Source organism: Ostrinia nubilalis, chromosome Z (genome assembly GCF_963855985.1).
Source record: "Ostrinia nubilalis chromosome Z, ilOstNubi1.1, whole genome shotgun sequence".
NCBI lineage: Eukaryota > Metazoa > Arthropoda > Insecta > Lepidoptera > Crambidae > Ostrinia > Ostrinia nubilalis.
This window is the reverse complement of record NC_087119.1, coordinates 19,917,681-19,944,794: the sequence shown is the minus strand read 5'-3', so window position 1 is coordinate 19,944,794 and position 27,114 is coordinate 19,917,681. Positions and strand designations below refer to the sequence as shown.

At 35.3% G+C, this 27,114-nt stretch overlaps 2 protein-coding genes and 1 non-coding gene across 3 annotated transcripts in view; 2 read left to right on the top strand and 1 right to left on the bottom strand.

The window, feature by feature from the left end:
* The window catches only part of LOC135086780 (adenylate cyclase type 6-like), a 385,929-nt gene that overhangs the window by 66,752 nt on the left and 292,063 nt on the right, over positions 1–27,114 (bottom strand). The window contains exon 13 of the mRNA XM_063981571.1: positions 402–523. Within this exon, the coding sequence (XP_063837641.1) occupies positions 402–523 (122 nt within the window). The remainder of the gene's footprint in view (positions 1–401; positions 524–27,114) is intronic.
* Positions 15,142–15,215, top strand: Trnai-aau (transfer RNA isoleucine (anticodon AAU)). Its single transcript has one exon. It is a non-coding gene; the product is annotated as a tRNA-Ile (tRNA).
* On the top strand, positions 18,020–27,048 carry LOC135086785 (alanine--glyoxylate aminotransferase 2, mitochondrial-like). Its single transcript, XM_063981577.1, has 10 exons — positions 18,020–18,153; positions 18,233–18,324; positions 23,778–23,962; positions 24,037–24,160; positions 24,336–24,524; positions 25,149–25,277; positions 25,366–25,521; positions 25,600–25,821; positions 25,906–26,151; positions 26,900–27,048. Exons 1-10 carry the CDS (start codon positions 18,129–18,131, stop codon positions 27,011–27,013), a joined length of 1,482 nt encoding a protein of 493 aa, XP_063837647.1. The 5' UTR covers positions 18,020–18,128; the 3' UTR covers positions 27,014–27,048.

Genomic DNA, 27,114 nt, shown 5'->3' with positions numbered 1-27,114 from the left:
CGTTTGGACGTCATTTGCTCGTACCTGCTAAACTAATTTTCCCTTTCATCTAAGATGACGCACACCTTATCAGGCGATGTATAACTGAATAGTTATAGATTTACGATAAATGTAACAACTTTCCCAAGATGACGTAGTCGACATTTTTCAAATAAAAAGCCGTTCCATACAAACTGTCGTCAGTCTTTTAATATCAAGACATATTTTTTTTAATTTTAAATAACTTGAAAAAAAATTTTTTTTTTCAGGATTTAGATACTTATTGGTTCTGTAGATAAATAGTTAGATACCCATTTGAGAACCCTTTTTGTTTGATCTTTTGACTTATACCAACGAAGCACTAGCACTAGGTAGACTGGATATATTCTTATAAAACTAATGTATACCTACATATTACATACCTGACATTCTCATAGCGCTGGATGTAGATCTTGTGGAATTGCTCCTGTCGTGGCTGGCTGGCAATGTCGGCCTTCATCTCCATGGCCACGTGGCGGGGAAGAACCGACAGCAGGAGGCGCTCCTAAAGCAAAAAATAACATTTGTAAAATCAACTTTGAACACTAAGGGTGGGTTGCACCACCTATCTTTAACGGTAACTATGACGATAACCGGTGATTTTTGTATGGAATTTGACAGATTTTTGACGTTTGTCAAAGTTAAAGTAAGATGGTGCAACCCAGCCTAAGAGATAAAACTTAAAGTAGAAAAAGATTTTAAAGGATGGGTGGGAAATGCCATTCCACACAATCCTTTATAGCCCTTGCATTTAGTACAAGGAATTTTTGAATCTACAAACTTAAGATTTTAATACAATTCACATCATAAAATTATGGAATTAAGGAGGTACCTAAACCTTCGTCTGTGCCTTCAACTTCATGCACTGCCTTAGCCATGAATGATGTTTTTATTTATTATCATTATTGTTTGTTTTTAAACTTCAATGTAAAATAAACTAACACGTAATTTATTCCAAGACAAAACAGACGCGGCAAATCGACAACATACTTGCAATGGACATGGCGCACAATTTTTGTTGAAGATGCCAAAAAAAAGTACAACAAATTAGAATGAATACCGTATTTTTACTTTTTTGATATCTTTAAAAATGACTGAAATATTCTGGAAGACGTAGCGTGGGCAGGCCTCCTACTAGGTGGACCGACGATCTGGTAAAAGTCGCGGGAAGAGCCTGGATGCGGGCAGCTCAGGACCGTTCATTGTGGAAAACCTTGTGGGAGGCCTTTGTCCAGCAGTGGACGTCATTTGGCTGAAAAGAAGAAGAAGACTGAAATATTCAAACTCAAAGTGCGCTCTTCCGCTTGGAGCGATTTTCCGCGCGGATTTTGAAAATGTGACGTAGTAACATGAAAAGCTGCATGTAAGATATTATCTGTGTACAATGGTTTGAATGGTTAGTAGGGGAGCCGAAGCGGGGATTTCGGGACTTACTAAAGAGTGGCAGACTAACATACAAGGAAATACTTTTTACCTGGTTGAGTACCTCTAAGTATGAATTTTTGATATAAAACGGCATTAGTTCTTATGCCTCTCACCCAAAAAATACCTCAATTAAGCCCAAATTTAAACACGCAGTCAAACCTTGAGTGACGACGGAAACTAGCCTAGATGGAGGACATATGAAATTAAACTTCTGCTTCTTCATTGATAAAGACTTACCATTTACCATACCTTATCATTTTGTATTTTATTTTCAAGTCACTTTTTTTTCGCTTACTGTTTAAACAAAACGTGGGATTTTTTAAATCTCAGGTCCTTTGAACGCACATCTGAATGATGTCTGGTTTTAATTTCACCCTGTTTCTGCTGTAGACACCTCCAGGGTAAACAATTATAAAGCATGGGATTGTTTGGGTTCTCGCCTTCACTGCTTTTAACGCTATTACTAGTAGGTCTCCCAATCCGTGAGAGGGCAACTACTTTTATTTTTAATTTTTTACACTTAAAACTTCATTGCACCTATTGTTCACGCAGAACTAATTAAAGAAATACATTATTTAAGATTGATACTTGATTTTAGCAATTCTGCGTGCTATGTCGGTCACTTTGGTTCTCCTGCGGATCTCCTCATTTCTGATTCGATCACGCAGGAAAACCCCGAGCATAGCCCGCTCCATCGCCCTTTGGGTGACCTTGAGCTTTCTTATGAGGCCCATAGTAAGCGACCACGTTTCAGATCCTTAAACTTTCCTATTTATTTCACGACTAGCTTTTGCCTGTGGCTTCACCCGCGTGAAATTCAGTGTCACAGATCGGCATAAATTATAGCCTATATGGTAATCTGGGTTACAAACAATAATATTGTACAGTTTCAACAAAATCCGTTGAGTACTTTTTGGGTGAAAGAGTAACAAACCTGAGACACAGGAATCTTCCTAGTTCAGGTATCAACCCACCAACGTCCAACATTCTTACTTTTTGTTTTTCCTGATTGTTTGTTATTATAATATTATCTGTTATGTTGGTGAGAAATAAACATGACTTTACTTTACTTTACTTTAAACATCCAGACATCCAAACTTTCGCATCCGCGACTTCGTACGCGTGGACCTCGTTTTACTCCATTAGGGGTGGAGTTTCGTAATCGTAATCTATAGCGCATAAATAAATGTAAAAATGGCTTAATAGTGCACAAAATTGGCAATAAGTGGCATAATAATGGTTACTTTTGGGTTTGAAATGTGATTGAACGATGACAACTAACAACAGTTGTCAGTTAGGTAAAATTTTATTTTAGTTGGAAAAAGACAAAAAATGGTAAATGGGTTAACGTGCGGGGGCTGAAAAATCATGTTGTGACGTCACGCGCGAATATTGGAAATTTTTGAAAATTTTAAAAAGTCCGTAAACTTCTCGAGGCTCTATCTTCGGTAATACTGGATGGATTGAGGTGAAATAAAAACTAGTGTAATGTATGTGATCTAAACTTCAAATTAAGTCATAATTTAACTTAATATTACAACTTATGCGTGTTGTCCATTGTTCCCGTTAATAACCCGACCACTTAATTATAACAATTATTGCGTACAATTAATGAATGAAGAGAAAAATATTTTCCAACGGCGATGTTGGGCAGGCTATGATTGTTCCCGGAACCATTTTGTTGTTTTTAAACACATAATATCTATAACATAAAGCAGTTCAAATAGAATAAGTTTAATTATGAAGTAGGTAAATTACTTTCAATTTACTTACTTGATAATGCTATGATAAAAATTAAGCGGATTGATAATTAATCATTATGTTTAATAGGTAAAATCGTATCTTACTTTGTTAAGCAGTATAATGTATGACAAAAAACTAATAATTCAATAGTACTTTTAATATTCACCAGACTAAGACACAGTTTTTATGGCCAAAACAATCAAACAAAATAGTTTTATAGAATGACTATTTACAATAAATAGGTAACCTGTTCTCTTCTAGGCTAGGTCCCATCAATTTCTACAGCAAATTAATTACATTTCTTGAACGGCTTACAGACAGACAAAGTTACTTCCGAATTTATAATATCAAGTATGGATTGTTGTCACTGAACAGAGAGGTCAAAATATTGACTTTGTTGAGCCCAAACTTTGATGAGTTGTGTGCGTTCCTCAATCGTTAGTCAATATTGCATCCAGGCAAGTGGAGCTTGTGGCCGTTAACAAGCTCCACTTGCCTGGATGCAATATTGACTAACTTTGACGCAAGCTGTATGAATGTTGATGTTAAGGAGTATGGGCTTTCAGATCACAGAGGCATCTCTATAACTCTGAATAAATTAGGGCTAACTTTAACTGATAATCAGGAACATTATGTATGCAAAAGAAAATTTAACCCAAAAAACTAAGCGTTATTTAAAGAAAAACTATTAACAATAAATTGGAATAATATTATTACCGCTGACAAAAATATAAATGAGAACTATAAAATATTTCTTGAACAATTAACTACTCTACTTGATTCTGTAATTCCTAAGAAAAATACATTAGTTAAAAATAAAATAAAAAACTTGGTTAACTAAAGGTATAAAAGTCTCGTGTAAAAATAAGCGTCTTCTGAAAGTATTAAAATCACAAATAAGTAGCGATATATTGAATAATTATTATAAAAAATATGTAAAACTCCTAAAAATTGCAGTAAATACATCAAAGAAAAATCAGTATATTAGTAGAATAAAATCATCAAAAAACATAACTAAAGCCATGTGGCAAATTATAAAAGAGCGCACTAATAAAACAAATAAAAAAATACATAAAAATATACAATTAAAATACAACGGTGATAACTTAAAGGACCCTTATTTAGTAGCAAATACATTCAACAAATATTTCGTTTCAGTGGGATCGCGTAAAAATGAGGATAGGGTTCCTGAAGGCCGCCCTGTAGTAAAGCCAATTAATAACACCATGTACCTCAGACCAGTCACAACACTTGAGGTGACAAACATTATTAAAAAATTAAAAAACAAGTCTAGTTATGGTATTGATGAACTTCCGCCTACATTAATTAAGTACTGTAGAGAGGAGCTAGTTGAACCACAGAATAATAATAAGTACTACGTACAGAAGTTTTTCTTCGCGAAGGTATTCAAAAAAATGTATGCTCAATGTCATCAACAATATGGTGTAATTTAGCTTGTCTTAAGAGTCGAGCACCGTTTTGTTGACATACGTCAGTGATCGGTACTGTCTTGATGCCATAGGGCTGACTGCTACAAGAAGCTACTGTGTCGCCATCTAGCGCACCACACTTGCATTCACTGCTCTTCGCGGCAACGCGCAGCTACATGCGGCCGCCAGTTATATAGTGTAAGAGCTAGCACCTAAATATTTTATAACACACATAACTGTGACAATTTATTTCACGTGGGCGAAGCCAAAAAGCTAGTAAGAAATAAAAATTCAATTCAGTAGGTATTTCAAACCAAATTTTATTACATAAACAAACATTATACTAATTTCATTATGGGCCCTTAGTATGTGAAAACTGCAATTGACGATATTTCGCACTGTTTTCAATATTATGTATTACAGAACGTATGTGTGATGGGATGATTTTCGAAAACACGATTAGAAAAAATTTTTCTCGAAAAAAAACATTTACCTCTGGATTTTTTTATAAAAGTTTAATATGACCGTGTTTTACAATAAAATTCCTATAAAATCACAAAGGTATCATGTTTGCCTCTTTGATTTCCTGGCTGTTTTAGATTTCAAAAACCTAAATATATTAATTTATTAACTTTCTGATAAAAATGTGAATGGCTCTTACGATGTCCCCCCCTTAAATCAAAATGTCTTTATTTGGACTATATGCCCATCATCACTACGTAATAATTATAAAAAAAAGTCGCTTTCCTGTCTGTCTGTCCCTATGTATGCTTAGATCTTTAAAACTATGCAACAGATTTTGATACGGTATTTAGGGTTTTGCCAAATGGCAAAAACGGAACCCTTATAGATTCTTCATATAGTCTGTCTGAACATAGAACGTTTTTGTGCACTTTTTAAAATGAGTTAACCAAGTATATGGCTATTAGACTTGCACACGTCCGTCCGTTTTTTGTAGGATTAATATAATTAAGTAACATTTATTTTTTGCATTCGGCTCTTGGTCTAACCCAAACGAAACACGAACAACTAATGAACTAACAATGAACAAAGTTGATAAATTAGTAATATCACAGAATACATAATAGTAGCAACAGAAATTGCACTCCTTTGTGTAGGATCAGATGCCGGCATTTTAACGGTAATAATAATAATGCAAAATATCCAACGCACATGGTGCATTTGAAATCGCACCTTACTACTACGCTCACAAGAGCGCTATTTTTTTGTGTTCAGAATTGATCTACCTCACAGCTCAAGCGTCAGGGTTGTATAAGCAAAGTAAAATAAATAAAAACTTAATTTTAAGAAGCATTTATTGTATTTACGATTGGTAAACTTTAATCTAGTGGTGTTTGTATAATCGTACCATCTCTAAAGTACCTATTAATAAAATTCAGTGTTACGATAATTCGAAATTGGACAAACAGTTTTAAAAGGTGTAGTGTCGGAAAATAGACATGGTAAAGTAAAAGTTAATGTTTTTATTAGGTAAAATATTTTTTTTGCTACAGTTTTGTGTCATAAGTATTTCAAAATTATTCAAAAAGTGTAGTTTTTTAAATTATTTAAATCACTACAGTTAATTATTATTTCTATATATTACGATTTTCCATTAAAGAAGAATAACAGTGCTGTTGGAACAATAAACCTTGATTTCAACGATGATCGACCGAGCGTGTATAGAAATACGCGTGTGCTCACAGGCGCGTCACGGCGCGTGGCGGTCCTGACTGATTTGCAACTTGAAGTTGTCGCGCGCTGTAGGTAATTATCTCGGCCGGCATAGGCGAGTGACGGAGGCCTGGTAATATGTAAATAATGAATTTGTTTTACGAGCTGTCCCGGCGTACCCTCAAATTAATATAAAGTTGTTTAAGTGATGTATAAAATCGCAATATTAATTTTTGAAAGTAGGGTCATTGTGCTGGTTTTCTATCTAACTTCGGTTTTCGTCCATTTCACTGAGCTGCCATAAACACATGCGTAAAATTTGAATACAAAGTATTGTATGAACAGAAGGCAGTAGCCATCCCGCGCTAGTTTTGTTGCAATCTATAATGCCTAAGCAACAGTTCTACCTAAATGAAAATGTAATTTAAAAAGTAGTGGGTTCCAAAAAATTACGTAAATGCGCGGCCATACACCAGTCACCGGTACATTGCAGAAATCATCGCGCTAGAAAAAAAACCTGCTGACAGGAAAAGTTTTTGGCACGTATGTCTAATTGATAGCATTAAAAACACAATTTTAAGTGTTTATTAAACTTCTTCATACAAAATTAAATCTTAGATGACTAAGGGTCATTTTTTTAAAGCAAAGCTCAGTTCATATAGCAGGCAAATCAACTCGGAAAGGAATCAACAACGTATCGCCTTTTGTGGCATGGAGGTAATAGTGGAGAGGAAATATAGATCTATACAAAAATTGGACAAATTAATGACAAACAGCTGTTTATCTCTTTCTAACTTACCCCTGGTGATGTATAAAAAAAAGAAATAGATAATGTTTGGTCAGTACTCATTCTGGCAACATTTTCATTTGACGTCACTAACTACCTGACTTGTGCCGAGTAGGTACCTACATACAAGATTTAAGAAAACAACATATTTATAGCCTGACCAGGAACATAAAAACCCTCGCCATGTTGCGGAAAACTAATGGTACTAATTTCTTTTAATGGCAACAGTAACTGAAAACTTCATTGACATGTCACCTTGCATGTCAGTCTATTGCTGTCAAAGTGTAAACAAACTTTATTTTAAATGTACGCAACTGATTTTGTGAATTAAATTGCTAAAATCTTTTTATAGTCGTGAAAGAAAAGTGGTTCACAATGTGTTAAAGTATTTGTCGAAGAGAAATACTAAGGGTTCGGACAATATTTTCATTGAATAATGTTTCCGACAAAGGTTGTCAAATTGACTGACATGTTTATCGTATAGTACAGTCCACTATGAAAATTAGCTGTGGTTTGTTTCAACTACCTATTTTAAAAATTTTGACACTTTCTAAGTGTTGAATTTTATGGGATTGGGAAAGAAGTACCGAGTTTGAAGCGTTCATGAGCAGACATTGCAGTTGAATATTCAAGTTCTGAATTTGATTATTGATGAATAATAAAATAAATCTACTAGCTCGATTGATGGTTTCATTTGATTTATTTAAATCAGGTTACCTATAATAATATTTTTTCGTTAATTTATGAAAATATCAAATTAGCCCGTAATCCTGAATCCTGATACATAAAGTTAGCCTATTAATTTAACACAGGTACGACTGTACTCAGTGTTGCACTATCAAATGCAATTGACGCGCCTCTATGCCAGGGTTTTTATGTTCCTGGTCAGGCTATATAGGCAATCAGCTGACAACTACACGCACACACACACACACAAATACCTGTCAGCTGATTGCCTTTATAGCGGCCATGTTGTTTTCTTAAATCGTGTATGTATTTATAATGCGTGTAAATGTGTGCGTAATGTACCGAGTACGTTTATTTTAAAGTTACGCCAAGTCCATGAGACATTGATATACGTCAGTGTTTTGCGAGCTGTCATTGCCCTTCGCACACTGTCATCGGCGAGGTATGGCGTTTACGTTACGGTGCGGATTGTGTGTGCGTTGCAGTATGGACTTTAGTTGACTGCCTTTATGAGCACTCGAACGACATAAAATAATATGATACATTTATGTAAGGGTATTTTAAGATCACAAAGTTGGCAACTCCGATAGTTGGACGAAAACCAGCGCAAAGACCCTATCCTGTTTGACACCTATAATAATTGACAATAGCTGGTTCGGCGAACTTCGGCAAACTAATGTGTGACGTGAAGTGCCAAATCGCGGAAAATGTCGGAAGAAATACATGAATTTGCATGAATTATCATGAATAACAATAATCACTTATTTACCTCTCAGTGACTTCAGGCAACTTAAAAAAAGTACATTGTGTGTTTTTATTATTATTTAGGCAGTTAAATACTGCACAGTATTTTTTACACAGTATTTTTTTATTTTTTTCCATAATACAAGAGTACGCGTGCGTGTGTCAATGCTCGCTCGTATCTCGTATGTGACGCCTTGTCGAATCGCCTCCTGTAGGTGGGCTATCGTGCGTGTTTTGTTTTCGATGTAAACTCGCGGAGATGAACAGGCCTGGTTGAACCCCTTACATTTTTAATCAACCAATCTTTTGATCAAGCTACGTTTCCCGATTTATTAAAAATTGCCTTAGTCAAACCTATTCCTAAAAAAATTAAAGCTAACGAACCCCAAAACTTTCGCCCAATATCCCTTTTGTCAACCTTTTCAAAAATTTTAGAAACCGCAATGGCCATCCGCCTCCACTCCTTTTGCGAAAAATACAGTGTTTTTAATGAAAGTCAGAACGGATTTCGCAAAGAAAGATCCACTATTACAGCAGTTTATAAATATGTTAATGAAATTTTGAATATTATACATACTAATAAGTATGCCATAGGAATAATGTTAGATATGAGTAAGGCGTACGATCGAGTCTCCCATAAAATTCTATTAAAAAAACTTTACGATATAGGTATAAGAGGAATAGCCCACCAATGGTTTGCATCGTATTTAAGTGAAAGAGCACAATTTGTAGAAATCGAACATTATGACTGTAATTCTGGCATATTAAATTGTATTAGATCACAAAAACTTCAAGTAGAACGTTCAATACCTCAGGGTAGTGTATTAGGGTGTATTTTATTTATAATTTATATTAACGATGTCGCAACGTGTATAGATAACAAATGTGTAATATATGCTGATGACATATCTGTAGTTTTTCCATGTGCCAACAGCCAAGAACTACAACAGCAACTTCAGAGTACACTAGATAAAATATTGAACTGGTTACAGGACCACAATTTAGAAATTAACATATCCAAGACAAAATTATTGCAATTTAAACCAAGGCAAAAACAACCCCTTAAAATAGATGTAACATTTAATAACAGTAACATAGATTTTGTGACCTCGTCTACCATGTTAGGGATAGAAATAGATACAATGTTAATTGGAAACCACATGTAGAGAAAATAGCCGCTAAACTATCGAAATTTACTTATGCACTATATGAATTAAAAAAATGTACAGATTTAAAAACTGCAACCAGCGCCTATTATGCATATGCTCATTCTTGGTTAAACTACGGAATCATTCTTTGGGGTAATAGTACAGAAGTAAATCAATTATTTATATTGCAAAAAAGATGTATTAGAATACTCGTTAACATTACAGATATGGAAAGTTGCAGACCTCACTTCATAAAACTTAACATTCTTACACTCGCCTCTTTGTATATTATAGAAATATGTAAACTTGTCAGAAAAAATTGTCATGAATATTCCCAAGCCAAAGATCTCTATCCTCAGGAAAGAAACCTTAGACATAGAAATAGACTAGTTCCACCTTTCACTAAATTACATCTAGTTAGCTCAGGAACCTATCATATGTCAATAAAAATATATAACATGATACCTAAGGAAATAAAAGGCATTGAAAAAGATAATTTGTTTTGTAAAAAATTAAAAGAATGGCTACTAAGTAAATGTTTCTACACGTTAAAAGAATTCTTTGATCTCAAATCTAGATAAATAAATAAATATACCTAAGCAATTGTCTGTAATATTGTTATTTTGATAATTTAGATTTTAATATTGTATGTACCTATAATGTTGCAATGCCCTTACAGGGCCATGTTTCGGGACTCTGTATTAATATTTAAGATCCAAATGTACCAACATGATGCAATAAACATATATGACTATGACTATGAATTTACGAGTAGTAGTATTAATAGTAGTAGTAGTTCATAAGATCGCTCTGGACGAATAGGGTGATTCCATAAGTACTTTAGCTCACGAGTGTAGTTTACTGGATTTTTTTTCTGGAGCTCACTGGGAATTTTCGGCCAACGTGAAAAACACGCAGCATTTTTATAGGTGGCAAAGCAAACATTCCAATATGCGCGATTTAATAGCAATATGCAATATTCATAAATTTTACCCTTAAGTGTCAAACTGCCAACCGAACGGAATATTTCTCGAAGCTTTGAACTGAAAAGTTAACTTTAATTTGTTACACGTTTTATTTATCAAACCATTTTTCAGAAACGGGTTTCGCGATGGATGTGCGGTGTTTCTTAAAAGATAGCAGATTTTTTCGAATATTTAAATGATTTGGCATTCTGACACGTGTATTGCTTGTGTCTAGAGACAAAATAATTGGATTCATTCGTTTGGAAGATCTTGGAATAGATTCCCAGGAGGCACAACACAATGTGTCATTATTATAAAAAAATGCCTACTTACGTATTTAATTTAATAAAAGTATTATAGATCTTAATAGACATTATTAACAGAACACTAAGTAGCCTAGTAAATAAAATATGATTTTATTACGTATAATGTTATGATAATTAATAGTAATTACATGTAACTCGCTTGTTTGATCCCTCCCTGGAGCTGTTGTAGCCAATAACAACACTTGTAATGTGTATTATCAAGTAAAACATGTCAGCTGAATTAAGGCTTGGTATTTCTGCTAAAGTAGGTATTTCGCGCTGTCAAAATCTGCGCGCGCAATACTTCGCCGAAGACAGCGCGCCAAAGAGCTCTCGCGGCTACACAGTATAGAAATACGCAGTTGGTTAGGTTAGGTTGACTTCCTTCCGTTCAAGCGTCACACTCACAGCACTTTCTAATATAGACTAAGAGCTAGTGAACGCCAGACCTACGTCATTTTATAAAAGCTGAAAGTTTGTCAGCGTATGCTCCCAATATAGGATATAATGTTGGTGAATTATGAAGTTTGGGTCGTGGTGGCTTTGGGAGCTACCCTAAAAAAACTGTCTTTCAAGGAGTTGGAACTGTCAAAACTGTCTGGCTGTTGGGGAAAATACTTCTAATTATTGTCCAAATATTATACATAAAAATCAGATTTAATGGTATAACGTTAGTAGAATTACAGTCTTTTGAATATACAGAAAAAGCCACCGTAAAAGTTAGACTTACGTTATAATAAAAAATCTGATTTTTATGTATAGGTAATATTGGGGCAATAATTAGAAGTATTTTCCCCAACAGCCAGACAGTTTTGACAGTTCCAACTCCTTGCCAGACAGTTTTTTTAGGGTAGCTCCCAAAGCCACCACGACCCAAACTTCATAATTCACCAACATTATATCCTATATTGGGAGCATACGCTGACAAACTTTCAGCTTTTATAAAATGACGTAGGTCTGGCGTTCACTAGCTCTTAGTCTAATACAAATCATATCCAAGTGATACAAATTAAAACAATTTTCAAAATTTTTGGGAATATATTTTAGAATCGAATAAATATAGAATATAACTGCCAAAGTAAACACGGTTCAAAGAGGCGTGGCGTCACCCGACCTTCCGGAAGTTCCGCGCCGGCTAAAAGAATTTCAAGATTACGTCACCCGACCTATCGGTAGATCCTCGGGAGCTTGAGCGATTGGAAAAACATTTTATGATCAGTTATGTTACTCGTAGTAGCGATTATTTAGAGCTTGGATAATAAATTATAGTTGTTGAAATTCACAAAGCTTTGCATGTGGTTAATTACATTAATCAGTACACGCATCAATTTTGTTGTCTTTTTGTTTATTAATAAATAAAAATATCATACTAAAATTGCATACATATTTGTTTGTATTAGTCTGGGTGTTTTCTTTCCATAATTTATGTATAACGTATGTACGGGGCTCTGTATCGAAAATCACTATGAGCAATAAGCATCACACACGGTTACCTGGAGTGCATTACCGCAGCAAAAAGCTTGCCATCTTAAATGAACGGTATAATATCGAGGTTTCGTCAGTACAGTTGCGAACAAAGGTGTTTGTGTAGTGTAGTTGAGTTGAGAGGTCAGATTATTGAAATAATAAAACGAACATTTTATTTATTAAATACATTTTAAAAATAATTTACATTACAGATAACAATGAGAGGATGACATTGCAAGGTGGTGCCAGTCCAGTCTTAAATCCGTTGATATATGCTGCATCTGCCATGTTTTTGGCTAAAAGATTCTTCTATCTTGCAGTTTAGACTTTTATTACAGACCTCAGACAGTATTTTTGGAAAACTTTTACGCATGGTGGAGGAAGGGACGCTCTAGAGACTCAAGTCTAGAAGGAGTCACATGAACTCCAAGTTTTAAATCCGTTGACATCTGCTGCATCTGCCATCTTTTTGGCTAGAAGATTCTTCTATCTTACAGCTTAGACCTTTAGCTACAGACCTTAGACAGTATTTTTGAAACATTCTTACGCATGGTGGAGGAAGGGACGCTCTAGAGCAGTGGTTCTTAACCGGTGGTCCGCGGACCACTGGTGGTCCCTGGAGGCATTCCAAGTGGTCCACGATGTGCACTTGCACACCTTGGTCAAAACCACTTTTAACTGATTTTTGCGGTCAAACTGGTTTTGACCGATTATGAGGTGGTCCCTGACAAGACAGAAATTTGGTAAAAGGTATCAGCTTCGTATGAAAGCGTACTGTCCTTGCCTGATCAGATTATCTTATGACAGGTTATTAACTTCGTATCCTACTTACGCAGTATTAGGCTTTGTAATTCAAAGAAGCGTCTAAAAATCTATACTTATATTATAAAGCTAAAAAGTTATTTTTTGTTTGTTTGCTTGAACGCTCTAATCTCAGGAACTACCGGTCCTTTTGAAAAAATATTTTTGTTTAGGATAACCTTTATCGAGGAAGGCTTTGGGCTATATAAAATCACCCTACAGCCAATAAGAAGAAAAATGTTGCAAAAACGTGAAATATTATTCAAACTCTTTTCACGCGTACGAAGTCGCGGGCACAGCTAGTATACCAGAAGTGTAGTTATGTGATTCCTGAACCACTATCTAGTTAGAAGTCGTCGTACTTTACGTGCATCAGTAGTCAAATTACCGTCTTCTCCAAATTACACGCCTAGTGTCCCGAATTAGACAGCATCTGCCATCTTTTTGGCTAGAAGATTCTTCTATCTTGCAGCTTAGACCTTTAGCTACAGACCTTAGACAGTATTTTTGTGAAAATTCTTACGCATGGTGGAGGAAGGGACGCTCTAGAGACTCAAGTCTACAAGGAGTCATATGAACTCCAGTTTTAAATCCGTTGACATCTGCTGCATCTGCCATCTTTTTGGCTAGAAGATTCTTCTATCTTACAGCTTAGACCTTTAGCTACAGACCTTAGACAGTATTTTTTATTATTTATTTGTGTCAGTGTGCTGTTCTAAAGAGTGTAAGACGATTGTATGTAGGTACTATTAAAATGTAATTTTAATTCATTGGTTTTGTCTCATATTTGAGGAATGTACTATGTATCATGAGTAGAGTCTTCGTTTAAAAGGATGCGAACGATTTAAATTTCAATAGGTAGACAAAATTTATAATTTTTAATTATCAAAAATTTAAGCTTTCTCCAGTAACACTGATATTATTATACTGTGACTCATCAAAGTCATCATTGTCAAAAATATTGACAAATCGCGAACTGTCACGGCCTAAAAACTGACACGCGTCCGTCCTCCGTAAGCGCCACCGCGCGACTGATTGAGATTGTCCAAGCCGTCATGGACGATTTTTTCCACATTTTTTAACATAGTAACTAAATAAGACGCAATATAAAAATTTCATCCGTTAAAAGCCCTCAAGTTATTTCTGAACTTTAGTTTAGTAAAAGATTTAGAATCTCAAATCGCTTATTTTAAAAATAAAACCATAAATAGAAAACGAATAGAGGTAACTTTGGGAATTTATTCTATCGAGTCAACTTCATCAAATCGTGTTTCCATCCGTTAATAGCCCTAGAAAATATCCTCAACTATGCCCAATAAAAATCTTAGCCTTTAATTTTACTGTTAAGTACCTCAAAAATGAAAAATGAAAACCTCATTTTCGCCATTTTCTCTGCTACCCGGCCTTAATAGGCTGTAACTACAATTTACACACCGAACTTGTTGAGTTGAGTCTCCGGAGACGTATTACCCACTATTATTATTATTCTGTTTAATGGCTTCAATGGTGCGTATTTGAAGCACACTGGTTTCGCCAATGTCGAGTGTTTAACGAGACACGGTGGACAGTGAAATTTGAAGATTGCCCGGTGATAATTTTATTTAAATAAACCATTCTTCATTATTACCCACTAGGCACCCACTGAAAATCAGTGTCTTACAGCTATAATGTCAAAATGACTCTGAGTGGGTGATCTTTTTGACAAAATTTTAAACGGGTATTTTCCTATCTCATTGATGTGTAAGCGATAAAGATATTTCTTTCTTTCTTTTCATTAAAGTCTTATGGTTGGTTTGAATAGAAATTAAACCAATCAAAAGCCTCGCGATAATCATAAAATTCAATCGACTTTTGAAATTTTCATGCTGGAACACCCACATTGATTTAAAAATTTAACAACAGGTTGACTTTCACTATCTTATCTAACATTTTGCCAAATCACATATCGGCCCATTAGCTCAGTTGGTTAGAGCGTCGTGCTAATAACGCGAAGGTCGCGGGTTCGATCCCCTCATGGGCCATCGTCTATTTTTTATTTCCTTTTTATTTTTCTGATCATCATAATAAGCAAGGACATTGCTTATTTCTTTTCATTTAACATTTTTAGTCTGTCGCTAAAACTATTTTGCTGTAATTTCCAGTTTAGTATACTTACTGCAGCAAGGAGTTCTTACTAGATATTCCACGAAAATAAAAAGTAAAGTGATATTATATTCGGAAGTTCTCAAGTCATTATGACTTAAAACTGCTATTACCATGCCCTATCTACATTAAATATATACCTATTTAAAACCCACGTATACTCGGCATAAAAGCTTACGTAGGAACGTCGCCATTCAAACAATATTAAAATGCTTTTATGCTGCTAAAACTCGGATTGTAAAGGGTGTCCCAAAATTAACGAAACTTTTGAATTAACTTGAAAACATAGTTTTTAGCCTTTTGATTGTATTATTTTTATTGAATCATAAAGTACATAGAATAGGGTTATTTATGGAATAACACATCGGGAAAATGGCTCCCACGCAGCAACGCACTGGTTTGTCGAAATTTCCCATGACCATTCTGCATAAATGTGGCTGAATTTCGTTGACGCAACGTTAAATCTCCTCCTTTTAATGCACGTGTGGTTGTGGGCTTGTTGACATAGACCTGTGATTTCAAATAACCCCATAAAAATAAATCTAATGGTGTTAAATCACACCATCTTGTGCACGACACCGATTTGAGATTCCTGGATTGTCACCGATACTCACGCGCTGCTTCGATATTGTCATTTTAACGACTTGTTTTTAGAAGAACAGTGTGTTTGGCATCTCTAACAGATCCTATCTCCCGGAATTTCTGAATTAATCTCTTCACAATTCAGGAAGTTAAAACACTATTTCGGCCATATTTTGTATGAAATTTTCGAATTGCGGGCAAAGACTGGTTGTTATATTGTGTAACGCTATATTTTTAGTAACCCTAAACTATCAGCTGTCGATTTGTATTATTTTTAGGGTTGTCAACACTTTATTGCATAAATGGTGGCCAATTTAAGTTTCGTTAATTTTGGGACACCCAATACGAGCCCCGATGCAAAATAGTTCGTCTAGTACGAAAAACATGGAGAAAGATTTTTTCTTACTTAATTATTTTTGTCCAGTTACGTAAACATAAAAACTATTCTCTGTTCATGTTCTATCTCATGTTCGGTTACTTATGCACTATTTAATGTTGAAGCAATAAACTGTTTCAGCCTTTTAAGTTAAGAGATATCGTGCTTTTAAGTCGAGCAAATCGTAAGCAAAATAGTTCATCTAGTTGTTAATCTATGCAAAAGAGTTCGTCTATCATTAAGTTAAATATTTTTTACCCTTTTTTAAATTCAATTTTAAAAGTTTACGTTTGGAAAAGTAATTCTGAGTCAAAGTGGGATAGTATAAATTTCTGAAAAATTCTGTTAATTTCTTCAGTTTTCAAGTAAAAATGGGTCGTGCGTGGCAAACCAGTGGGTAAAGAAGTAGTTGGTGGGATTGTGGTGGGCAAATCAAGTTACCAAATCTCGAAAGACTTGACACTGCCCAGATCTACAGTGCAATCCATCATTCAGCACTATAAAAATAATAGAAATACTTCTTCCTTGAAGAAAACTGACCGACCCCGTATTACCAGTGAAACAGAAAACAGAATTCTTAAGGAAATTGACAAAAAAAATCGTCGTGCTCGAGCTGGAGAAGTCACGGTGCAATGGAGACTTGATTGACAAAAATTTCTCAGTTGATACCTGCAAAGAGTGTTGAAAAGAATGGGCTACGGATTTTATAGAGCTAAGGAGAAACCCCCATGGACTGCCTTACAAAAGAAAAAGAGATTGAAGTTTGCTCGTGATCACTTAAATTGGACTTCTGAACAGTGGCGTAGCATCATATGGAGTGAAGAGTCCAAATTTGAAGTCACAGTCGGCGATGGAAGAAAAAAGTGGTTCGAAATAAACATGAAGCATTTCATACCGATTGCATTAAACGAAAAGTTAAGTTTCCAGCGTCTCTTATGAGATGGGGCTGCATGTCTGCACAAGGTGTTGGTGGGATGCAGTTTGTGGATGGTTCCATCAATGCAACAAGATACCAAACTATTTTGGAAGAAAGTCTATTGTCCTCCATTCCGTTACTCAAACATCAAGATTCTTTCATTTTTCAACAAAACGGTGCTTCCTGACATACTGCAACGACAACAAAGACATGGCTGCTGTCAAAGAGCATCCCAACTATCGAATGGTCATTTAACAGCCCGGAATTATCGCCGATTGAGACCCTATGGTGGAAAATGAAGAGTCCTTCGCAAAAATCCACCAAGATCGAAGACCGACCTATACAAACAGTGTTTATTTACCTATTACTTAGGTACTATTCACTCGTAAATTACTTTACTTACCTATATTGTAATATTATTAGGTACTTGGGTCTTCAATTATTTACCTAAAAGACCTCCTACCAAGAATTTATGACGCTTTTCGCTAGAAACTTTTTTTTATACAGTCGAGTTTAGAGTTTAGGTATTCTATGTTATATGAATCAAAACTACCTATATTCCATTCCTACGAGTATAATTATTGACATATTTCCCAAATGGAGCACAAAGTTAAATACAATAACTAAAATTTTGACTTAACATCACTGAATAACAATAATTTCAGAACCGCTTGCTGCTCCATCGAACAGTTTATATTATTATATTAAATTCGTCATTTTAGTTTAGTTGATATCGTCGACAACTTTACATAATCACGCCTACTTATGTAAATAGCGAACATAATATAAAGACTTGTTTAAAACGATTGTAGTTAGTGCACGATTCTGGAGTCAACGGTCACACTTCATTAATATTAAAATTAATTAAATTCCAACATTGATTTAAAATCGAATACTTAAGTTGTGATGTAGTATACAATGATGAAGACAAATTTTAATATAGGTAAAACTTCTGCTTGTTTTCAAAATAAAATACTTGTGCTAATTCAAATAAATAAAAATAATTAATATTTATGTTTTAGTGCGCTTCCTACAATTAAATGGTGTTAGAAGTTATGGTAGCCGTAGTGCTACTATTTCGCAAACAACCGAATTCAGCCTTAAACAATATACGGTATGTATTTATTACAAGCTTTTATTTACTTTCACGTGTCTGTCGTCAAATCTTGCAACTTAAAATTGACCCACTTCCCGGTTTTCTATTGAGCTGAAATTTTGCATGCATATGTAAGTCGGATGACAATGCAATATTATGATGACACGGAGCTGATCTGATGATGGAGCTGGAAGGTAGCCATAGGAACTGCGCAATTAAACGACACAGGCCTATCGAGTTTGACCTCGTTTAATTTGTATTGACAAGTACTTTAATCCTACATGGTAACCATCAGGGTCTGATGATGGAGCCGGAAGGTGTCCATAGGAAATTCGCACTGAAACAACACAACCCCGTCGAGTTTGGGCTCGTTTAATTTGTATTGACGATTACTTTAATCCTAAATGGTAACCAGGGTCTGATGATGGAGCCGGAAGGTGGTCATAGGAACTTTGCAAGAGGAAATCCACACTGAATCGACACAACCCCGTCGAGTTTGGGCTCGTTTAATTCGTATTGACGAGTACTTCAATCTCACATAGTAATCAGGGTCTGATGATGGAGCCGGAAGGTGGCCATAGGAAATCCGCACTGAATCGACACAACCCCGTCGAGTGTGGGCTCGTTTTATTCGTCTTGACAAGTACTTCAATCCTAAATGGTAACCAGGGTCTGATGATGGAGCCGGAAGGTGGTCATAGGAACTTTGCAATAGAACGGCACAATACCATTGAGTTTGGGCTCGTTTTGATTCGAATTTATGACGACTTCAATTTTATATGGTAACCAGGGTCTGATGATGGAGCCGGAAGGTGGCCTTATGAAATCCGCACTGAAAAGACACAACCCCATCGAGTATGGGCTCGTTTGACTCGTATTGACGAGGACTTTAATCACATATGATAACTAGGGTCTGATGATGGAGCCGGAAGGTGGTCACATGAACTTTGAACTTTTCTGACTTCACCATACCATTTATATGACCATGTTAACATGGGCTAGTGTCGGCTCATATACCCATTTACCTAACACCCTGTATACAACGTGTCCCAAAATTCAAGGATAAGCCGGCGCCGCAGGATGGACATACTCATGACTACTTTAGGAAAAATAAGAAAAAAAATCTATCTTAATTATTTTTTAAGTTACACAATAAATTATGAAATTCTTCGAAAATTGACACCCCTTATGATATTTTACATTACCACGACCACTATTTTTTAAATATTTCTGTTTTTTTGTTTGTATCGGCAACTTAAATAGTGCTGCTGTCCACTCCAATTCTTAAAACCCCCAGAATCCTTGCAGTTTTTACACAAAAGTTAATCAAAATATGATATTTCCTTAAAATTTTGAACAATTTTTACTTTCACTCCACTTTGACTCGTCGTTTTGTAAAAAAAAAGTATGAACACTACTGCGGCAAGTTTTTTACAAAGTTGACGCAACTATCCAAGATTCCAAAATGGTATAATACTCTAAGAAAACTAGTCGCAAAAAAGATATGCGTACCATTTTTACAAGCACTTCGCTTGTTAGTTAGTGTGGGACAAATCTTGCAACTGAATTTAAGACCAGTTCTCCTCAACCGATTGAGCTGAAATTTGGTTACATTATGTAAGTACGATGACGATGCATTATTATGGTACCATTGAGCTGGATGGAGTCTGGAGGTGACCATAGGAACTTCTAAACGAAACGGCTGAATCGCATCTAGTTTGGGTTCGTTGGATTTGTCTTTTCGAGCACTTTAGTGCTAGATGATATCCAGGATCCTGATAATGAGTCAAGAGGTGGCCAGGAGCTGGCCAAAGGAACTCCTAAACGAAATGGCGGAAGCTTATCGAATTTGGGTTCGTTGGATTTGACTTCCCGAGCACTTGGACCATAAGATTGAGAAACAACTAAAAAGTGTAAAATAAAGTTATAATTAAAAAAAATTTTTTTTTAAAACAAGCATTACCTAATGCGAAATTTTAAGAAAGAATTTAACGATAAAAATAATTGTATGCAAGATTCAAATAATTTCGAAAGCTTGAAGCGCAATCAGAAAAAAAGAGGAATAAATTCCATGCGCGATTATAACTTTATTTTAAACTTTTTAGTTGTTTCTCAATCTCATGGCCCAAGTGCTCGGGAAGACAAATCCAACGAACCCAAATTCGATAAGCTTCCGCTGTTTCGTTTAGGAGTTCCTATGGCCAGCTACTGGCCACCTCTTGATTTCATCATCAGCACTCTGGACATCATCTAGCACTAAAGTGCACGAAAAGACAAATCCAACGAACCTAAACTAGATGCAATTCCGCCGTTTCGTTTAGAAGTTCCTATGGCCACCTCCAGACTCAATCCAGCTCAATGATACCATAATATTGCATTGTCATCGTACTTACATAAGTATACTAAATTTCAGCTCAATTGGTTGAGGAGAACTGGTTTTAAATTCAGTTGCAAGATTTATCCCATACTAACTAACAAGCGAAGTGCTTGTAAAAATGGTACGCATATCTTTTTTGCGACTAGTTTTCTTAGAGTATTATACCATTTTGGAATCTTGGATAGTTGCGTCAACTTTATAAAAAACTTGCCGCAGTAGTGTTCATACTTTTTTTTTACAAAACGACGAGTCAAAGTTGAGTGAAAGTAAAAATCGTTCAAAATTTTAAAGAAATATCATATTTTGATTAACTTTTGTGTAAAAATTGCAAGGATTCTGGGGGTTTTAAGGATTGGGGTGGACAGCAGCACTACTTAGGTTGCCGATACAAACAAAAAAACAGAAGTATTTGAAAAATTGTGGCCGTGGTAATGTAAAATATCATAAGGGGTGTCAATTTTCGACGAATTTCATTATTTATTGTGTAACTTAAAAAATAATTGAGATAGATTTTTTTTCTTATTTTTCCTAAAGTACCCATGACTATGTCCGCCCTGTGGCGCCGGCTTATCGTTGAATTTTGGGACACGTTGTATATATTACTAGCATTTGCTTGTGACTTTACCTGTATTCATGGGGTGATTGCATATAATTCACATCTTTTCGTTCGTAGCTTCTTTACTACTTATTAGTTCATCAATTTAACTTTTGTTAATATTATGCGCCACAAATAGACTTTATCACCAAAATAGTACAAATAATAAAAAGTAAAAAAACTAAAACCCAACTACGACAAAAATCGACGCTGAAAAAGTATAAAACAAGATTTTCAGAATACTGAACTGAGCAAAGTTGCTAATGTAGAATTGCATAGTAATTTTCATGTTTGGAAAGGCGTAGTCACACGTTACATATACCTACCTACCGTAGCACTTTGACAACGTGTGACTGCGGTTTTGCAAACATGAAAATTACTATGCAACTACATTAGCAACTTTGTTCAGTTCAGTATTCTGAAAATCTTGTTTTATACTTTTTCAGCGTCGTTTTTTGTCGTAGTTGGGTTGTAGTTTTTTTACTTTTATAGATAGAAAGTTATAGTTTAGTTAGGTACATCGCTAATGAATTTTATCGTCTAGATATTCTTTTATGGTGTAATAGCATTTCGTAACTTCAAACTTCAATCCTATATGATTACTAGGATCTAATGATGGAGTTGGAATGTGGCCATAGGAACTCTGCAATAAAGCGACACAACCCCGTAGACTTTGGGCTCATTTAATACGTCGCGACAACAACGAATAATGTTCGTTACATTTAGTATGAATGTAGGTAGTTTCATTTTGATTAGATGAATAAGTAACCCATTGCAAAGATGCACGAGCTGAGAGCTGAAATTATGAGGGTGTATAAACAATAATATGTCATAATCACTAACGCTGCGCCTTAACCAAAATTTTTCAATAAATTTTAACTTTTCCAACCCGCATTATAAATACTAAAAAGTCAAAAATAAAATTTAATAAAAAAATATTTTTCAAAAACAAGCTTTTAATGCTCTAAAAAGAATAAAATAAAATATAAATTATTTCAAACCCATCAACTTATTACTTTACTCAATTTATATGATTAAAAGCTTGTCGCGAGATTTACTTGTATAAAAAATACATTAATTATGTAACTTGTTCTTACTAAAAGTTTGATCTGAGAAAAAAATCAAATAGTTAAATACATCTAGTAGTTATGTACTGTCTTAATCTCGCGACAAGCTTTTAGTCATATAAATTGAGTAAAGTAATAAGTTGATGGGTTTGAAATAATTTATATTTTATTTTATTCTTTTTAGAGCATTAAAAGCTTGTTTTTGAAAAAAAAATTTTTGTTTAATTTTTTTAAACTAGCTTTTGCCCGCGCGGCTGAACCATTTAAGAACCTAGTAAGGGACACTTTTTCAGATTTTCGTTTTTTGTCATAAATCACCTTAGAATTAAGGTCTCCACAGGATGTGAAGACAGAAATCGCTCTATTACACTTAACACCGGAGAAACGCGTTGCTAAAAACCTAGTAAGTGCAATTCAAATCTTCAAAAACCATTATCAAAACCTAGCAAGTTACAATGACCATTTAAAACCTAGTAAGTGCATGGACTTACTAGGTTTCAAAATGGTCAATGTGACTTACTAGAGGTAAAATACTACTGTAATTGAAATGTTATTTCGAGTTCTGTTGGCTGACACTCGATAACCATATCAAAATCTGGGGACTACATGAGTACTGATTCATATTCGATTTTGATTTTGATTTTTACGAGGCACTTTTGTCAAAAAAATAATTTTTATTGTTAGTAAAGAGCATAAAACTTGCAATTTTTAACTAAATATATTCTTTTATTCCATAAAGTATACTTTAGTAACTAATCTTTAATATAAACATCGGAAGTTATCCAAATCTTTAAGCATCTTAGCACGGCAAATGAAAATGCGTTTTTTCGCTCTCCTGTAAAATTTGCTCCGCTGCACTTACTAGGTTCTTAAATGGTTCAGCCGCGCGGTTTCACCCACGTGATTTTTTGTTTGTCATAGATCATCATAAATTATAGCCTATATGTTATTATCTATAAACAATAATACTGTAAAGTTTCATCAAAATCCGTTCAGTAGTTTTTGCGTGAAAAGTAACAAACATCCAGATATCCATACAAACTTTGGCATTTAAGTATAATATTAAATAGTAAGATTATATTATTTTTATTTTTGTTTACGAAATTATGTACCGACGCCAGCACACATGCTAAAAAAGGCGCCCGCTCAGCAAAAATCGTGACACGATACAAGTCGTCAAGTCACGAAGCTGGTTTTCAGCGGATAAACCAAGAGTAAAGTAATAAAATACTTCGCGGTTTTAAATCGTTGTTTCGTGTCGATTCGTAGTATACCTACCTGACAAAAAGTTTGCGGTCCATTTTGTGAGATTTTCCTTCTCTGCGAAACCATAACATCCTATTTTATGAATAAAATTGTTATGAACAACAAGGCCATACCAAAGAAACCACTGAATTACCATTTAGGTAGTTACCCTTTGCTTTTATTCAAGGGCCCGACACTGGCAAGAACTGAAGAAATAAAGGCGAACCATATTCCACCGGCAGTATACAATATCTACAAGAAACCAGTGCTGCTCCACCAGGGTCACATGCAGTGGCTCTTCGACCACGAGGGTCGCAAATACCTGGATCTTTTTGGAGGAATTGTCACAGTCTCTGTTGGACATTGTCACCCGTAAGAATACAAAGCATAATTAAATAAGAATTACTCAATCTTTGAAAAGTTTTTAAGCCGTTTTCAATTTACAGGAAAGTCGTTTCTGCCCTGCAGGATCAAATTCACACCCTTTGGCATACGACAAATATTTATCGGCATCCAAAAATATATGAGTACGTAGAAAAACTCGTAGCCAAATTTCCGGGAGACCTAAAAGTGCGTCTTAATTATTTATTTTAAGTGTATTAAGTAATTTCTAAAATCCACTTCAGAAAATTCAGGCTCAGGGCCACGTACCACGAAAAGAAACAAAAAAATAATAAAGTTTAGTTTAATTAGTAAGCATTAACAATACTTCAAAATACTCAAAATTTCGTCAATGTTTTTTCAGGTGGTATATTTGGTAAACAGTGGCACCGAAGCGAACGATCTCGCGGTCCTTCTAGCCAAGGCGTATACCGGCAACCATGACGTCATATCTCTTCAGAACAGTTACCATGGAGACTCTACGGCGCTGATGGCTCTCACTGCGACTCAGAGCTATCGCATGCCCATACCAGTGCCTCCTGGTTTTTATCACGTATGTGGACCACAGCACATAAAGCTAACTGCGGCATCTTATTTATGTTATTTTAAGGGCTATTTTGCAATGATACAAAAATTTATAGTCTGATGCGCTGGCGATTGTACGATTTTGATAATACCAAGATCAAAGTTAAAGTTCAGGGCTGATCTCGCCTAAGATACGCAATAATATTTACGTACTAAAAGAATACAACAATATCTATTTTTAACGATAAAATAAAACAAAAAATATAAAAACAAAGCAAGTAGATACCAGTGCCTCCTGGTTTTTATCACGTATGTGGACCACAGCACATAAAGCTAACTGCGGCATCTTATTCATGTTATTTTAAGGGCTATTTTGCAATGATACAAAAATTTATAGTCTGATGCGCTGGCGATTGTACGATTTTGATAATACCAAGATCAAAGTTAAAGTTCAGAGCTGATATCGCCTAATATTTACGTACTAAAAGAATACAACAATAAATCTATTTTTAACGATAAAATAAAACAAAAAATATAAAAACAAAGCAAGTAGGTGGTGGGACTACTTGAAATAATTTGTCCCATATATGCACTAGGATTTGAAGTAAGTAAAACTGTCTTTGTCTATGTACTAGTAAAACTGTTTTTGCAGGCAATGCTTCCAGATCCATATAGAGGTATCTGGGGTGGGTGCAGAGACTCCATATCCCAAGTACCAGGATCATGCTCCTGTCCTGGCGACTGTATTACTTCAGACAAGTATATCCACCAGCTTCAGGAGGTAAAAGAATCATTATTTTGAAAGAAATGTGAGCTTTTATATACTAAAAAGCATCATAACTGATTATTGTCACAACCTGAAATTGTAGCTATTAGAAAACTCAGTTCCTGCCGGCCGAGTAGCAGCATTTTTCGCGGAATCCATACAAGGTGTGAATGGAACTGTGCAGTTTCCAAAAGGGTACTTGAAGAAAGCCCAGGAGCTGGTCAAGACGAAATACGGCGGTGTCTTTATTGCTGACGAGGTACAGTCTCTGAATTTTCTTAAAAAATTGACTAAAGAAGTTACTGTAACCCTGCTACAACAGAATAGTCTCTTGTAGGTGCAAACAGGTTTTGGCAGAACAGGTGACGGTTTCTGGGGCTTTGAAAACCATGGCGTCACACCGGACATAGTGACCATGGCTAAAGGGATCGGCAATGGTTTCCCGCTTGCTGCTGTAGTTACGACCAAGGAAATAGCTGCTGCTCACACCAGAGCTACGTATTTCAACACGTTTGGAGGAAATCCGTTGGCAGCGTGTGTTGGAAAAGCTGTTTTGGAGGTACGATCAGTTTTGATTGGAGTAAGTACTTAATCTGAGTGAAAGTAAGATATTTTTATTATATTTTATTCACTTATTTTCCAGACAATCGAAGAAGATCAACTGCAAGAAAATTGCAAAGTTATCGGCAAGTATTTCATAGAGCAACTTATGGAGCTGCAAAAAGAACAACCGTTGATCGGTGACGTCAGAGGCAAAGGTTTGATGCTGGGTCTTGAGCTGGTGGTGCCTGGCACGAAGCAAGCATTGAAGGTGGCTGACGTGTCAGTCATTCACGAGGATATCAAGGATCATGGGATTTTAATTGGACGCGGAGGACGATACAACAACGTAAGAATTTTTATCATATAATATCTAAGCACTCAATATATTAGGGATAACCTAGTCATTAATTACTTAGACTTACAAAACAATCTTTATTTTTGAGAGCCCCTGCTTACCCTAGATATAAAGGTTATCGTACACCCATCCACATCACACGAGTCGCGCATTATCCGGATTGTTTCCGAAAATTAAAAATATTATTATAGACCATAATACACTCGACATCAAATAAATCGCACCTCCCGCGACAAGCATTTTCAAACGTATGCATCCCCACTTGCCACCAATATTGGCACCATTTAAAAGCCTAGTTCTAACCTTCATTTCATTAAAGGAAAGGTTTTTACCCCAAAAATGTGTCTAGGGAAGGATCCAGAGTCACTTCTTCAAAAAATAGGTAGTTACGCTAAAGCCAACTTTTATGGCTATAAAACTGTTAAGTTGGGATTAATCGCTATCCATCTGTTAAAAAGGACACGTGAGATCATTATTTGGTTTTATAACCATAAAAATTGGTCTAATTGATCCCATAGGTGGGCCCAAAGTGAGGTATTTTTTCAAGTCACATTTATGGTATATGTTAATCATTTATTAAGAAATTAAATGTGTTTTTCTTTAAGGATATTTATTGGGCTTTAAAATAACACCAATATTGTTGGGGCACCATGTCTGTGTCAGAAGAAAATCGTTAAAGTTCCCGTCGCGGAAGGTGCGGTTTATTTGATGCTGAGTATATTATCCTTTTTATTTACAGGTACTGAGAATCAAGCCTCCAATGTGCATCAATAAGGAAGACGTAGATTTTACCATGTCAGTTCTAAAGGAGACATTGAAGAATTTTCAAAATAACAATCAAAATTTAAATTAAAATAATAAATATTGTATAAAATATTTTATACTGAAGGTGTTGGTTATTGTTTATTTGTTGAATAGTTTGTAAATTATACAAAATACAAAGTTTGTCTTTTC

Excerpts from the sequence above, each read along its gene's own strand:
- LOC135086785 (XM_063981577.1), top strand. The coding sequence starts at position 18,129 with ATGATGAAGACAAATTTTAATATAG. Across the intron at positions 25,278-25,365 it reads ATATCCACCAGCTTCAGGAG|CTATTAGAAAACTCAGTTCC; the intron begins GTAAAAGAATCA and ends CTGAAATTGTAG. Across the intron at positions 26,152-26,899 it reads GCGGAGGACGATACAACAAC|GTACTGAGAATCAAGCCTCC; the intron begins GTAAGAATTTTT and ends TTTTATTTACAG.